This window comes from Zootoca vivipara, chromosome 6 (assembly GCF_965207765.1).
Source record: "Zootoca vivipara chromosome 6, rZooViv2.hap1.1, whole genome shotgun sequence".
Taxonomy (NCBI): domain Eukaryota; kingdom Metazoa; phylum Chordata; class Lepidosauria; order Squamata; family Lacertidae; genus Zootoca; species Zootoca vivipara.
The window spans coordinates 54,771,803-54,787,561 of record NC_142589.1 but is presented as its reverse complement, the minus strand read 5'-3'; the positions used below and the strand labels follow the sequence as shown (position 1 = coordinate 54,787,561).

The following is a 15,759-nucleotide window of genomic DNA, read 5'->3' as shown; positions in this document are numbered from 1 at the left end:
GACCTGATTGTGGATGGAGGATTTGACCTGGCATGTGTGACAGAGACCTGGTTGGATGAAGCCGATGGGCCCGTTCTTGGCGCTGCTTGCCCAACAGGTTTCTCTTATGCACAGCAACCCAGGCCATCTGGGCGGGGAGGGGGGGTTGCAGTGATTTTTAGGAAGTCATTAGTTTGCACCAGGCGTCCTATTGGTAAGACTGAGTTCTCTGAGTGCATGTTCTGGAAGTTGGGCAATAGGGGCAGTACAGGATTCCTTTTGGTGTACCGACCTCCCTGCTGCACCAAGGATTCCCTGCCCGAGCTGCTTCAGGTCGTGTCGGATGTGCTCCTGGAGACACCTAGCTTGGTTGTCTTAGGGGATTTTAACATCCATGCCAACACGACCTTACAAGGAGCCGCTCGGGACTTCGTGGAAAGCATGGCCACCATGGGGCTGTCCCTGAATAAGTCTGGCCCAACTCATAGCCGCGGACATGCCTTGGACTTGGTGTTTACCTCTATGGATGTTGGTGATCTGACATTAAGTAAAAGCGAAACAAAAGAAGTGCCATGGTCAGATCACTTTCTGGTGCAACTGGACTTCTCCGCAACCCTTCCCCTCTGCAGGGAGGTGGGACCGATTCGGATGGTCCGCCCCCGCTACTTAATGGATCCAATTGGCTTCCAGAGAGTGGTAGGGGATGTTTTATCCCATGTCGATGGCCTTTCAGCTGATTCCCTGGTGGCCCGCTGGAATGCGGAGTTAACCAGCGCTATTGACTGTCTGGCTCTGAAGCGCCCTCTCAGATTGCATGGAGCCCGGACAGCCCCGTGGTTTTCCCCGGCGCTGAGGGTGATGAAACAGTCATTGAGACGGCTAGAGCGCCGGTGGCGGAAAACTCATTTTGAATCAGACCGGACACGGGCTAGAGCTCAACTTCGAGCCTACCAAGTGGCAATGGCGACGGCGAAGAGGACCTTCTTCACCGTCTCCATCGCATCTGCAGAAAACAGCAGCAGGAGACTCTTCCAGGTGGTTCGCAATTTAGCGGAACCACCTGCTCCATCCGGGCCCAGTATGGGCCACATGATCTCCTGCAATGATTTTGCAAAGTTTTTTGCAGATAAAGTCGCTCAGATTCGGGAAGAGGTAGACTCCACCGTGGGAGCAGGGCCGGGGCGGGGGAGTGCTAGAGTCCTGTCTAGTCAAGTTTTGTGGGATCAATTTCAATCTGTTACCTCCGAGGATGTGGACAGGCTGCTTGGACGAGTGAAACCAACCACCTGTCTCCTTGATCCTTGCCCATCCTGGCTTATAAAAGCTAGCCGGGAAGGGCTGGGCGATGGGCTTCGCGGGCTGGTAAATGCTTCTCTCCATGAGGGAGCCTTCCCAGACCCGCTGAAAGAGGCGGTTATTAAACCGCTTCTTAAAAAACCATCTTTAGATCCAGCCAATATGGCCAACTATCGCCCAGTCTCAAATCTTCCATTCTTGGGCAAGGTGATTGAGCGAGTGGTTGCTGAACAACTCCAGGCACGCCTGGAAGAAGCGGACCATTTGGATCCCTTCCAGTCAGGATTCAGGCCTCATCATGGGACTGAAACTGCCTTGGTCGCACTGGCCGATGATCTCCGGCGGGCTAGGGACAAAGGTAAGAGCTGTTTCCTTGTTCTGCTGGATCTCTCAGCGGCTTTTGACACCATCGACCATAACATCCTTCTGGACCGTCTAGAGGGCTTGGGAGCTGGGGGCACTGTCATGCAGTGGTTCCGCGCCTTCCTCCTGGGCCGTGTTCAGAAAGTGGTGGTGGGGGATGAGTGTTCAGACCCCTGGGCTCTCACTTGTGGGGCGCCTCAGGGTTCTGTCCTCTCCCCCATGCTTTTTAACATCTATATGCAGCCGCTGGGAGAGATCATCGGGGGGTTTGGGCTGGGTGTCCATCAGTATGCTGATGATACCCAGCTCTACCTCTCTTTTAAATCAGAACCAGTGAAGGCGGTGAAGGTCCTGTGTGAGTGCTTGGAGGCGGGTGGAGGATGGATGGCGGCTAACAGATTGAGATTGAATCCTGACAAGACAGAAGTACTGTTTGTGGGGGACAGGAGGCGGGCGGGTGTGGAGGACTCCCTGGTCCTGAATGGGTTAACTGTGCCCCTGAAAGACCAGGTGCGCAGCCTGGGAGTCATTTTAGACTCACAGCTGTCCATGGAGGCACAGGTCAACTCGGTGTCCAAGGCAGCTGTTTATCAGCTCCATCTGGTACGCAGGCTGAGTCCCTACCTGCCCACTGACTGTCTCTCCAGAGTGGTGCATGCTCTAGTTATCTCCCGCTTGGACTACTGCAATGCGCTCTACATGGGGCTACCTTTGAAGGTGACCCGGAAACTACAACTAATCCAGAATGCGGCAGCTAGACTGGTGACTGGGAGCGGCCGCCGAGACCACATAACACCGGTCCTGAAAGACCTACATTGGCTCCCAGTACGTTTCCGAGCACAATTCAAAGTGTTGGTGTTGACCTTTAAAGCCCTAAACGGCCTCGGTCCGGTATACCTGAAGGAGCGTCTCCACCCCCATCGTTCTGCCCGGACACTGAGGTCCAGCTCCGAGGGCCTTCTGGCGGTTCCCTCACTACGAGAAGCCAAGTTACAGGGAACCAGGCAGAGGGCCTTCTCGGTAGTGGCACCCACCCTGTGGAATGCCCTCCCACTAGAGGTCAAAGCGAACAACAACTACCAGACCTTTAGAAGGCATCTCAAGGCAGCCCTATTTAGGGAAGCTTTTAATGTTTGATGGATCTCTGTATTTTAATGTTTGATGGATTTCTGTATTTTAGAATTTCTGTTTTGTTGGAAGCCGCCCAGAGTGGCTGGGGGAACCCGGCCAGATGGGCGGGGTATAAATAATAAATTATTATTATTATTATTATTATTTCCTCCCCTTGCCCCCTGCCAACATCTCTGTCTCCTGGCCACCTTCACTTGGCATCCAGGGAATTGCTGGCGCTGGCACCCATTCAACTGAAAAACTATTGCATGGCCATGGGTGGGGGGGGGGCAGAGGAGTGAGGAGCCCCCGTAGGCTGTGGAACTGAGACCTGCTGGTGGTTTTTGGCCCACCATTTGAGAAGTGTATTCAAAGCCAACGTGAACACAAATGCCACCTTTTTCTCATTGCCGGTTCTGCCTTTGGGTTCTGCCCTGGGCTAAAAAAAACCCCACTGCCTCAGGCTTCCTCCCATCCCAATGTGCATATTTGAATCCCACCCAAGCTCTGCCTATTTTTACGCCTGTTAAATTTAGAAGGGCCACTCAGATTGCACACCCATATTTCTGAGAAGGAGCACCTGGCACCATTGCCTTTCCAGCTACTGAAACGTTTGATAAGAGGCATGCTGACTCGAGAGTCAGAGGCCGTTGTCTCTGCTCAGCAATCTAAAGACAATGGCTTTCAGGGGCAGTATCCCAGCGAAACTCACCCCAAGGTTCCTCCTCATAATCTTCACAGAGAAGACCAGCGAAGGAAGACATGCTGAAAGACAGCCTAGCCACCATGAACCATCCCCCCTGCACTCTGCATATGCTCTAAGGCAGGCATGTCCAAAGTCAGTTTTGGGGGGCTAATCTGGCCCGCCGGTTGGTTTAATCCGGCCCCTGTGGCAGTTTATTTCCTGAGGTAAAAAAAACCTCAACAGCTTCAACCCTGGAAAAAAAAAACCTCAACAACTTTGGTTGGCCCTCACAGCACTTCACTTCATCAAATCTGGCCCTCTTTGAAAAACGTTTGGACACCACTGCTCTAAGGAAAGACCACTCTCCATTAAGATCCCAAAGTAGCTGGAAATAAATACTACAACAAGGGTGGCCAGACGTTTTCACCTAAGAACTAACCCTACAAAGTTGAGTCTGGCCAAAAGTGGATGTGGCCAGACTAGAGATGGAGGAGAAATCAGTGTGCATTCAGTGTGCATTTAATCAATATATCCAAATTTCACTTCCCCAAACCGTATGAGAACCAAAATACAGCTGTTCTTCAAGATTCACATACGAATTTTTTGCGATGCAGTTCTTCAAATAATATTTACAAAAATGCTTGTATTAGGGGAAATATTTCGCCTATGAAATGTTGGGCAGGATGCAAGAGGTTTGCTGAAGGTAGATGCTTGAGAACCACAGTTCTCCACAGGTTGTGCCAGTATTGTGAAGCAAGGAGATTGGGATGCCAGCAGCCCCATTGCACCAGGAGAAATAAAAAGAGGCCTGGCTGTGGTGGGAACTCTGCAGGATGAAAGATGGCACAGCACCAGGAAGGCAACTCTTGCAAGATCACTGGAAGCCTCTGCCAGGCATTCCTGTGTCCGTGCCCACTATTTATGGATGAAACGACCCATGCCTTTGCCATGGGAGCATCAGAAAGGGCTTTAAAACATGAGACTGCAAGGAAAGACCTCATTTTCCAAAGCAAGGAAACGTATCCACACAGACAATCTAAGTTTGTCCCCATCCACCTCCCTGCAAGGCGCAAAGCTGAGAATAAGGAGGAAGCCAACAGGCACTGCCACCCTCTAGACAGGTTGCAAGTGAGAAGACAGGCCAGGTGGGCTCTGGCAGAGGGAAGATAGAGGTTAGTGGGGCAGTGCCCCATTTGCCCTCAGGGGCCACCCCCCACTGGTAGGCCTTCCTGTACTTGTCTCCTGCCGCACTGCAATTTGGCTTGGAAAAATGCCTTAGATTGGCTACAACAAAAGGCTTATTTTGAGCCTAATTTCAGCAGGGAGAGGTGAGGGCGATGATAGCACCAGGGAAGACCGCTGCAGGTGAATGTGCGCTGGCGGGCACCACGTTGGTGACCCATGCTTCAAGTCCTTCACTGGAGAGCCTCCTGTGGGTGCCCCTGCCATCTGAGATTCTGTTTAAAACTCAAGAGGGGACTCAACCTCTTCAATACATTGCTGTTAACATTAAATTTGTTGCTTTATTGGTGCAGAATGTATGATTTAAGGACTCTTCTTTTTACAGAAATGCCCAAAGTACTCTGGGCATGCAAATATCAAAAAAGGTAGTGAATAATTAACATGAAAACTGTGGAACTTAAAAAAAGAAGGCAGTTTAGAGCCATCAAAAGTTAATGCTTTATTTCCCTGCAAGGCAGGACTGTTGGACTATTCCTGAAACTGGCAGTGGAAGTCAGCCTCCCAGTTGATGGTTGAATGGCTCTCAAGGGTTTAAGGCAGCTTATTGTATTCTGGTCCAAATGTAGTTGTGAATGCATGGAACAGCCTCCTTCCAAGCAGGTGGTCCAAATATACATGTTTTTACATATGCGTACCATACCTGGAGTGTAACCCCTGCATAAAATGTGAGTTACCTCATATGTCAGCTAGCAGACCTGAATTAAAAAAATCAAAAGAGATGCCACAAGAGGGCGCTGCTGAACCAACAGAAAGAGAGGCAGAAGGATCTTGTGCCATTTGTTAAAGTTCAAGAAGAATGGATATCAGGGCATAGCTGCCAAGTTTTCCCTTTTCTCGCGAGGAAGCCTATTCAGCATAAGGGGAAATCCCTGTAAAAAAGGGATAACTTGGCAGCTATGTATGAGGGTTATTACTGGCTTAAACTTTCTTGAGAAAATGAAAAGAGCTAGAGATAAAGACAGGAAATGTGGGGAGGGTTTCCATCATGACAGTGTGTGTGTGTGTGTGTGTGTGTGTGTGTTTGCGTCCAGGGGCTCATCCCCACTTTTCTGCCACGTTTCTAGGCTCTGTTCTGGGTCTTTCCAGGTCCTGGCCCGACCCTCCCTGCTTCTGCTGCTTTCCCCAGGTAAACCCGGTGTTTTACTGCTAAATCAGAGCAAATGGCAATCAGATTTTCACAGATTGCTGTTTGTTCCGATTCAGAGGTAAAGAACGTATTTGCCCCATTGCTGTGGGGCAAATGGAAAACTTTTTTCTATGTGGAAGCCCTTCAGATATTTGAAGATGGCTATTATATCTCATATCAGTTTCCTCTTTTCTGGGCTAAACATACCCAACTACCTCAACTGTTCCTCATAGGACTCAGCTTCCAGAACCTTTATCATCTTGGACCCATCAAGGGGAAAATGTCAAACGGAGGTTCCAACTTAAATAAAATATGGGGAGGGGGCAGGTAAGACCCGTCTTGCATAATCAATCACATGACACGGTGTGCACACACACACCATTTAAATGGTGATGCCCATCAACTTTGTGGGGTCCGACCCAGCCCCCTCTAATATTTTATTGAGGGGGCCGAAGCCCCCATGGCCTCTAGAAGTTGGCTCCTATGATGTAGAGTGTGTGCTTCATCTGCTAGAACATCTCTGTCTCTTTCCTCTCATTTAATCTCCTTGACAGCATCTTTAATTTAACTGGGCACCTCCTTATCAGGCCATTAATAATTCTCATTCATTCTCCCCTGTGGTCTCCATTGCAATTGAAGTGTGAGTAAACTCAGAGCAGTATCTGTTTCATATCATTACAAATACGAGCTAATCCAGGAGCGGGGTTGCTTGGCACATAAGAGGGCTTCTGGTTTCCAGCAGATTTACCACACTGCAGGCTGGGAGCTCTGGCAGGCAGGAATGTGGATTTGATTATAAGGGGGTTAAGTCACTTTGCAGTCTCTGCACTCATAACACAGAGTAATCCTAGAGACAACATGTAACCAATTGAGCTGTAATTGAGCTGACATGACAAAAGTTCAGAGAAAGCCCAGAAAGGTTGTGAGGGAAGGGCTGCTGGCAGTGGAGAGCAGTTCTGTTTCTGTCCAGAAGAAGGAAATTGTGCCAATGATAATGGGATAAATCATATAAAGTGCACCATGTTTCTCAGGGAATGAGTTTTTGTTAGTGCTCAGCGGGAGACAGGTAATGGTTTTTAAGGAAGCAGGAAGTGCTTTTGGAGAGAATGGTTACAGGTAGGTAGCCGTGTTGGTCTGGATCGAAGTAAAATAAAAAAATTCCTTCAGTAGCACCTTAAAGACCAACTAAGTTTTTATTTTGGTATGAGCTTTCGTGTGCATGCACACTTCTTCAGATACCAAAATAATACCAGGTATCTGAAGAATACCAGGTATCTGAAGAAGTGTGCATGCACACGAAAGCTCATACCAAAATAAAAACTTAGTTGGTCTTTAAGGTGCTACTGAAGGAATTTTTTTATTTTGGAGAGAAGTTTTGTTTCCTGTGGTGGACACACACCTTATCCTGTTGTCCCACTGCTGCCTCTAGACAAACACATTTTTGAAACAAAATAAAGCCTGCCACGTTTCTTTGCCAAAGGCAAAAATGAAAGAGTAACACCAGAAGATGTTTTATACTGAGCCAGGCCACTGGTTCATTTAGTTCAGTACTGTATTTTCTATTTTGACTGTCAGTGGCTCTTCAGCATTTCAGTTTCAGCTGCAGTTAGTTGCCAAACTGCTTGCCCCTTGGAAGGTGGTACAGCCCTGCCCTGCATGCAAAAGGTCCCTTAGCATCTGTAGGTTGGACCGGGAAGAAACACCTGCCTGAAACCCTGGTGGGCTGCTGCCAGTCAGTGTAGACAACACTGATGGACCAGTGGGTCTGACTCAGTATAAGCCAGCTTCCTATGCCCCTAGCTGAAAGGTGCATCCCAGAGTCCTTTGTAATGCTGCTGAGGATCCTGGGATACATGTTTAAGATTGTGCAAGGTTTCTTTCCATCCTTGGTGCTTTGTAGTTTATGGTTGTGTGGGCTGCTGCTGGCCCTGAGATCCTTCAGTGTGGTTAGGAAAGTACTCTCTCCCCTTAGGCCCTAACAGCTCCACCACCTTGGGGCCTTCTGTTTGTGCTCTCTAACTGATCCTGGTCAATAGTCAAAGTGTTCTCCTGCAGCTAAAAGCCTTGAAAAATCTTTTTTAAAAATTATTCCGCCTCCAGTCCAGCAGAGTTGCAGAGACATGATGTGCTAGGTCTCTCTCTTCCACCCCCACCTCCACCCCCATTTCTTTCTTTCCTTCTTTTCCTGAAACAACTCAGGGCTTTATCAGTCTCGCCTCTTTCCCACGGTTTTCTGTTGCCAGGATGGTCACTGATCCTTTTAAACTGCAGCTGAGACCAATCAGTGGAGGCCGAGGGAGGGATGGAGAGGCAATTCACACAGGCTACTCTTTTACAGGAAGATTCCCCCCAAACCCTCCTGGGATTTCCACCAGCAAGAGGAGAGGGGGGAAGGCAAGAGCAAGCCAGTAATCTCTCACCCCTGGGAGGGAACTCCTTCACTTACCATACAGGAAGGTTAAAGATGTGCTGAGAAAAGGAAGAGAAGGCAGGAGAGGTGAAATCTCTGAATGGGGGACAAGGAAGAGCCCATTTCCCTATGTCTTGAAGAGGGGAGATGGTGGCCCAGAGATTCTGGGCAGAGTAAGGAGAAGGATATTTGTCATCTGTTTAGGTGCCTCAGTATGAAGAGACACTGCTGGGAAGAGGAGGAGGAGGAGGGCCACGACTTGTACACAGGCTTGGATCATGCACCCCTTGTGGCGGGAAAAGAGGAGGAGGAAGAATTCAGCAGGTAAGGAGACACCTCCGTGGTGAGGATGCCAAATGGATGGAACAGCATCAGTTGGAGGCAGGAGGTCTGGTACCACTGAATGGTCCATACCCAATTGCCCAGGAAGGAAGCTGGTAGAGGGAAGCCACTAGATACAGCTTCAGCAAACACACTCTCTAACATGGAGTTGTTCATAGATTTTGCTTTCCTTGTGTTATAGGAATTTTTTTTTCTTATAACACTTGGCACTGATGGAAAACTTATTTGCATGAGTGTCTTTCATTTCCCTTTCAGGGGCAAATGGCGAGTATTGACTTCTGAACTCAGAGGGGAGTACCAAGTTTTTTTCATTTCAGCTTGTGTGAGATTCCTAATTTTCCTACCATTGAGCAGAAGATATATCCTCATGCAAGCTGATTTAGGGCCACACTCCATTCAAATTCTGGACCACCAAATCAACTCTTTTGGCCTAGCAGCAGCTTCTAAGCCAGGGCTGTGCATCTTTTCATACCAAGTGGGCTGCAAGAGTACTTTGGCGCACAACTTGTGGGCCCCGCACTGAATTAAATTTCCATATTGTAAATTAAAGTGTACATAGTATAGTTCATATTATTGAATATACGCAATTAATACATTTAATTAAATATATGTAATTAAATGCACAATATATTAAACAAATTTAATACACAAACAGATGTACAGTATACGCAAGAAAGGCCACGGGTTGGACTACCCTGTTCTAAGCAGTATTTAAGGGCACCCCAATACAATGCATGGAATCGTAGTCTAGTCAAAAAGTGCTAAAGCAGGCATCCCCAAATTGCGGCCTTCCAGATGTTTTGGGCTACAACTCCCATGATCTCTAGCTAACAGGACCAGTGGTCAGGGATGATGGGGATTGTAGTCCAAAACATCTGGAGGGCAGAAGTTTGGGGATGCCTGTGCTAAAGCCACAAATGCTTCTTACCGGATCTGTTGATGTTGTTTCTCAGCTCACCATCTCCCACAAGGATCTTTCATGTACAAGCAAGAAAGAAGCGGAGAGGGGTGAGTGCTGCATGATCTAAAATCTGATTTATTTTTATTCTTTTTTTAGAATGGTTTTTATTTGCAAAATAACTTGCATTCCTTTTCATTAGCCCTCGTTTTACAATGAGGAAATTGGCTGAAATAAAATGACTTTCTAAAAAACCTCCCAGGAGTCCACATATGGAGAAAGGGCAATTCGAACCCAGGTCCCAAGACTATCCAGTGTTTGATCAGAATTGCCAGACCTCAATATCTGTTTATGGTCCTCCATCCCCAGGACTTCGCTGGAGTGGGGGAGTGAATTGCTGCCTCAGAGGCTCTCTACATGGCCAGACACCCTTTTCAGGCTCCCATCTCACATCTTTGGAATGCCTTCCCTTGAGAACTTCAACTGGCTTCCTCACTTCCAGGTTTTAATTGAGTCCTAAAGATGATTGGCCAGAGTGATCTGATGCTGGCATTTATTGTGCTGCTGTTTTACTAATTAATTATGTTGCTATACTGAATTGTTTCTACATTTCTGTTACTGTCTTGGAATGGTATGGCTTCAAAAGTGGCTTGCAAATAGTTGGGTGGTTACACACAAAGTTCTGAGATTAAACATTAAACAGAGTGGATAAAGATTGATGATTTATTGATTTTTAATTTTAAAACATTTTTATATTTTAAAGTGTTTGTATTTCTGTTTTGAGTTTCAGCAACAGTTAATTCCTCTTTTAAAAAATGATGTAATTTTAAAATGAATTCTGAACTTAATGTAGACATCAAAAACTTGAGGCCTACTTAATGTCTCCTCAAAAGTAAGTCCTCTGGACTTCCGTGAGGCTTACTCCTGGGTTAGTGTCCATAGGGTTGCAGCCTCTTCAATGAATGGTGCAAATGAATGATGCAGAGTTGTCTTTTTCCATGATGCCCTTACAGATAATCGATAAACGGCGCAGGGACCGCATTAACAGCAGCCTATCTGAACTACGGCGTTTGGTTCCCACTACCTTTGAGAAGCAGGTAAGTGCACCTCCATGTCAAATTCGTGCCCCCGCCCCAAGTTCTGACATCAGTCTCCTCCAGAATACATGTTCATTGAACATTTATTCTGATTTGCTTGCACACAGCTTATGTGGAGGTTAGACTATGTCCGGTCTTCATTGAGCATTTGTTCTGATTGGTTTGCAGGGAGGTTATGCAACAATGAGCATTCATGCTGCTTTCATTCTGATTTGCTTTTCTGGTGGTTATACATCTTCCCATTAAATAATTGTCCATTGCACTATTGGCAGTGCATTTCCCCATCGCTTTTGGTATGGTCACATTAGTGGCTTAAAACGCAGTGAAGTTGTCCCTCTCCTGCTGCAGTTGAAGCTGCATTGGCATGACGTTGTTCACTTCCGAAAGGGGTGTGTGTGTCTTCAACCCAATGTGCATGACCTTTTTGGTTGCATTCATTAAGCTTTCATCTGCGTTCAGTCCATTCATAGGAAATGGCAGTCTCAAATATTCACACCATTCCTAAGTACAAAGTGATGATCATGTACGTTTTCTTATTGGATCGAAGCTGCTTTGAGAGAAAAAACCCCCGCATCAAACAGTGGTATTGTCGATAAACTAAATGTTTCTTATGGATTCTGGCTAATGTTGTGGGAATGTGGTTTCAAACCTTAGCAGTGGGAGCCCAAGGGATAGGGGCAGAATATGAGGGTGCCAAGTTGAATAAAATATTGAGGAGGCCCAGTTAAGTCCCACCCCATATAATTGATCGCAAGACGTGGTGCACACACACTATTTGAATGGCAGTGCCCGTCGACTTGAGAGAAGGAGTCAAATATATTAGGGGGGGGCTGAAGGGACCTCAGCCCCTTGGAGTTGGCTCTTATGGCGGTGTGAACATAACTGTTAGTATTCCCGAACAGCAATAAGTCCTCTTTTTAGAAAAAAGAAAGAAAGAAATGTGGGTAGCCATTGTGGTATAGTGGTTAGAGTGGTTAGACTAGGACCTTGGAGAGACCTGGATTCAAATCCCCACTTGGCCATCATGAAGCTTACTGGGTGACCGTGAGGCTAACCTTACAGGATTCTTGTGAGGATAAAATACTGTAGAGAGGGAAAGAGTCAAAACTGCCATCTTGAGCTGCTCGGAGAACAAGGTGGGATATAAACTCTGTGTGTGTGTGTGTGTGTGTGTGTGTGTGTGTGTGTGTGTGTGTTACACTAGGGCAGTGATGGTCAAACTTGGCCCTCCAGCTGTTTTGGGACTACAACTCCCATCATCCCTAGCTAACAGGACCAGTGGTCAGGGATGATGGCCAAACCTGGGCCTCTAGCTCTCCCAAAACAGCTAGAGGCCCAGGTTTGGCCATCACTGCACTAGGGCAATGGCACACTTTAATCCACTTAAGTTGTGCACCTCATGCCATGCCCCCCCCCCCGGCCACTACGTGGTTCACTGACACTACCCTTAGATTCTCCTCAACTGCCCTGGACCACTTAACCACCTTAGCTGGCTTTCTGATGGGTATTTCTATCAACTCCCTTTATTTCTCCTGCCATCAAAGTATCTGAATATTTCTCACCTCTAGCGTCGCCCAGTAAAAAGACATGTGTGTATGAAGCTGTAATTTATTTTTTAAAGGAATAATCAAAGGTTTTATGATCACTCAGTATATACAAGTGTATGTTCAGTTTTTGGTTATCTTAGGCTCATATAATACAATAAGGAATAACAATGCTAATCCTCCTTTATCAAACTAACCCAGCCATCGTCCAGATGCCTCCACCTCTCATACCAGCTAACAGCTGTAAACTCCCACCTGCCAGGCACACATTTTCGAACTCCCTTTCAAGCCCTTATCCCATCACCTCTCACTTCCAATATTCCAAGCATATTCTTTCCCCTCCCAACCAAACATATCTAATTCATCTAATATGCTTACCGACATAAATATCACATATTAATTTTACCTTAATTACTCTACTCTACATATATGCACACAATATTATTTATGTATAGCCCCAGCAAATCCCAGGGCACACCTAAATTTCTGGTATGTGCATGAATCCCTCCCGCATAGTACTAGTGCTCTGGAAGTAGCCACTATCACACATTACAATCTGTGTTCATATAATGGGAGTCCTCTTTTTTCCAATAAACAGGGCTCTTCCAAAATGGAGAAAGCAGAGATCTTGCAGATGACAGTAGATCACTTAAAAATGCTTCATGCCATTGGAGACACAGGTAAAAAAAACACTGACTCTGCTTAAGTCTTTGCCATCCATGTTATGTTATTGCCACCCTATGTATGGAGGCCAGTCAGATGCTGCTGCTGCAATTAGCAGTGCCAGCCCTGCCATTAGGCAAAGCAGTGCAGCTGTCTCAGGCGGCAGAAAATGGAGGGTGGCGGCAGCAGAAGCAGCTCTCCTCCCTCTTGCCATTCTGCCTAAATGTCTCCAACGATCTTTCAATCATAGGGTACAAGTAACTCCACATGGGTATATCACATATATACAAAAAATCAATTTTGTTGTTCTGTATGGGACAATGACAATAAAGATTATCTATCAAAAAAGAGGAGGTAAAGCATGTAAAAACCCAGAGGATGTATTGGGCCTTGTAGCAACTACCCAACTCCAGTTTTTTGGGCTTTGGGGTCCCCTATCTTTGGCCCTGCGGAAGATGAGGCAAGCAGCATAGTAGCATGGATTATGTTCTGGCTACCTCCTGACAAAATGTTCCTTTAAAGCCAGTTCTGAGCATGTCTGGGGGTACTTTGCTCCTTGACTGGGGTGTGTGTGTGGGGGGGTGCATTTGCTGCTCTGCCTCAGGGGCCACAAAATATCTTCAGCCAACCATAGAAGTTAGCATGTAGAGCTATGCTTTGTATAAATGGCTCCCCAGCACCAATCTCACGCTACTGTGGTCTAAGGTCAAACTAGACGTGACCCCAATAAGCAATTGCCTGAATGGATTTACAGAGTAAACAGCAGGTGTGTGTGGCAAAGGGTTAAAGTCCCCCTGCACCTCCATCCTGCTGTAGCCAGAGTCCTGATTGCATTGGGAGACCTGCTGCTGCATCTGCCTTGTCCTCTTTTTCAACATTTAATCAGATAACTGTTGCTAACTGCACAGATGATGCCACATTGCGTTTGACTCTGCCAATCCATTTTAAGTGGCGTCTACTGGCTGAAAGTACCTTCAGGAAGCAACTTATGTTTCTTAAACTCTCTTGCAAAGTGCATTAGCCGGCTGGGATTGCACTCCAAATCCCATTTCAGAGGGTATCAAAGTCATGTGTGTCATGCTGAGGGACGTAATGGCAGCGTATCTGTTTTTATTTTCAAAACACTAGATGCTCGAGTGCTGGCAGTCGATTACAGGACGATCGGTTTTCGTGAGTGCGTTACAGAAGTAGTGAGATACTTGGGCACCTTCAAGGGGCAGAGTGGCACCGATTCTGTCCAGCTTCGGCTCCTCTCGCACCTGAACAACTATGTGGCTGAAATGGAACCTCCTTCTAAAGCAACATCCTCTCTCTTGCCCTTCCAGTCCTGGCCTTGGTGGCTTTTCCAAAAATCTCTAGCTCCTTCTTCCCCCCAAGTCCATCTCCCCAGGAGGGAGGACAACCCTGGCTTGGCAGTCCTGGCTGCTTCGTCGGGAATCTATCTGGGCCCCATGCTGGGGGGAACACCCATTTGCCAAATTCCAAATTCTCTCACATCAGTCTGCCCTAACACCTTGTTTAGTAGAACTTCATCACCCCAACAGAGTAAGCATTGCCCACTGATGACAACAGCCACCCCCAGTAGTGGATCTAGTGAGAGGCCGAGGAAGGCAGCGGCCCCCAGGAGCAGCCAGTTTGCAGCCCTTCTCTTCTCTTCCTCCTCCTCCTCTTTGGCTCACAGTCCAGGAGCACCAGTTTACATGCCTCCACCACCTCCAGTTCTGATCGCTTCTGCTCAAGGACCAGGAATCAAAACTGGGAAAGCTGCTAGGATCTGCCATACCTGGACTATGGAAATTGGACCTTTGTGATCCTCCCCCCGCCCCGAGAGAGAGAGAGAAAGAGAGAGAGAGAGAGAGAGAGAGAGAGAGAGAGAGAGAGAGAGATTTTCAGCAGCCCTCTCTTGAATAAAAACAAAAAGTGAAGCTGAACTCAACCCTTATTCCTGCTTTTTGCATACATTAGAAGAACCTTTCCTGACAATTTGTTGATTATGTTGTGGACACAGTCTATATAAGGAAAATGCTCTTTCCTCCTGACTACCATGCCTTCATTGCTGCTGGGACTGGGAGTGCTCTCTGGGCCATATGCATGCAAGTGTCAAGAGGACAGGAACATAGAGTGGGTAGTGCTTGGACATTCTGCACTCTTTCAGCTTTATAAACCCTTTTCCTTTTTCATGCTTGTTAGAGGCTGAGCATGCTGTTGTGGCACTGTAATAGCAAAAAGTCACCATCTGCTGCTGCACTTCCAGTAAAAAATAATGATGTTTTTTCCCTTTTGCTTGGTTCAGCTGATATACTTCCCTCTAATTTTTTGGAGCAACACACACACGGTGAGAGGGAGGAAATGGTGTTCACTGCTTTTATAGCTCCCCTTTTGCATCTTCTCCCCATTCAGCAGTGGTGGGCGAACGTTTTCAGCCCTGGGATCACTTTGGGACACCTTTCAAGGGCAACATGCCCATGGTGGGTGGGTCCAGAGGCAAAAGTGAGTGGAGCAATCAAAGTAAATGTTACCTTTGTACAGTATGCTAGTTTCTACACATACCCGCACTCCCTTCTTTCACCTCTATACAGGTAAGAAAAAGGCATTATCACGGTTAAGGCAGCTCCTACGATTGCCTGCAATGAGCTTGAGATGTTCTCTATAAGGGTTCACCCTGAAGGTTCTGGCTACAGGTGGCTCTTTTGCTACCCTACCCTCTTCTTACCGGTAACTAGGGAGGTTGTGTTAGGGGAAAGGCACTCCTTTGTGTGGCATCTTGCTGTGTGTGGAAGGAGTGTGCACTGGGCAAGACAACATTATGGGCATCCTTTGCTGCTCCTGTGATTTCACTGGCACCACCTTTGCATAGGAGATACCCAGAACATCACTGGGGGGGTGTGACATTGTGTTTGGAGGATGTTGTCCTGCTGGGGATGCTGTGGGAGTGGCTGTCAATGCTGCTCTGTCTGCTCTTGGGGGGCAGAGGGAGCTGCTACATCTCAAGTGTGCCTCAATC

The 15,759-nt window shown here is 47.1% G+C and overlaps 1 protein-coding gene across 3 annotated transcripts; it reads left to right on the top strand.

The window, feature by feature from the left end:
- The first annotated feature begins 6,785 nt into the window (after positions 1-6,785).
- Positions 6,786-15,031, top strand: HEYL (hes related family bHLH transcription factor with YRPW motif like). 3 transcript variants are annotated; one of them, XM_088672222.1, is made up of 6 exons: positions 8,172-8,298; positions 8,416-8,535; positions 9,507-9,561; positions 10,465-10,548; positions 12,691-12,772; positions 13,884-15,031. In XM_088672222.1, the coding sequence occupies exons 2-6, from the start codon at positions 8,426-8,428 to the stop codon at positions 14,564-14,566; spliced, it is 1,014 nt and encodes a 337-aa protein (XP_088528348.1). In that variant the 5' UTR covers positions 8,172-8,298; positions 8,416-8,425; the 3' UTR covers positions 14,567-15,031. The 3 variants fall into 3 exon arrangements, with proteins under 3 accessions (XP_034976659.1, XP_088528348.1, XP_088528349.1); XM_035120768.3 differs by having other exon boundaries at positions 6,786-8,535; XM_088672223.1 differs by lacking the exons at positions 8,172-8,298; positions 8,416-8,535; positions 9,507-9,561 and adding an exon at positions 9,774-9,953.
- The last annotated feature ends 728 nt before the right edge of the window (positions 15,032-15,759 follow it).

Bases quoted from the DNA above. Each gene is read 5' to 3' on its own strand.
- HEYL (XM_035120768.3), top strand. From the start codon at position 8,312: ATGGGGGACAAGGAAGAGCCCATTTCCCTATGTCTTGAAGAGGGGAGA. The intron at 10,549-12,690 runs GTAAGTGCACCT...TCCAATAAACAG, and splicing joins CCACTACCTTTGAGAAGCAG to GGCTCTTCCAAAATGGAGAA. The intron at 12,773-13,883 runs GTAAAAAAAACA...TCAAAACACTAG, and splicing joins TCATGCCATTGGAGACACAG to ATGCTCGAGTGCTGGCAGTC.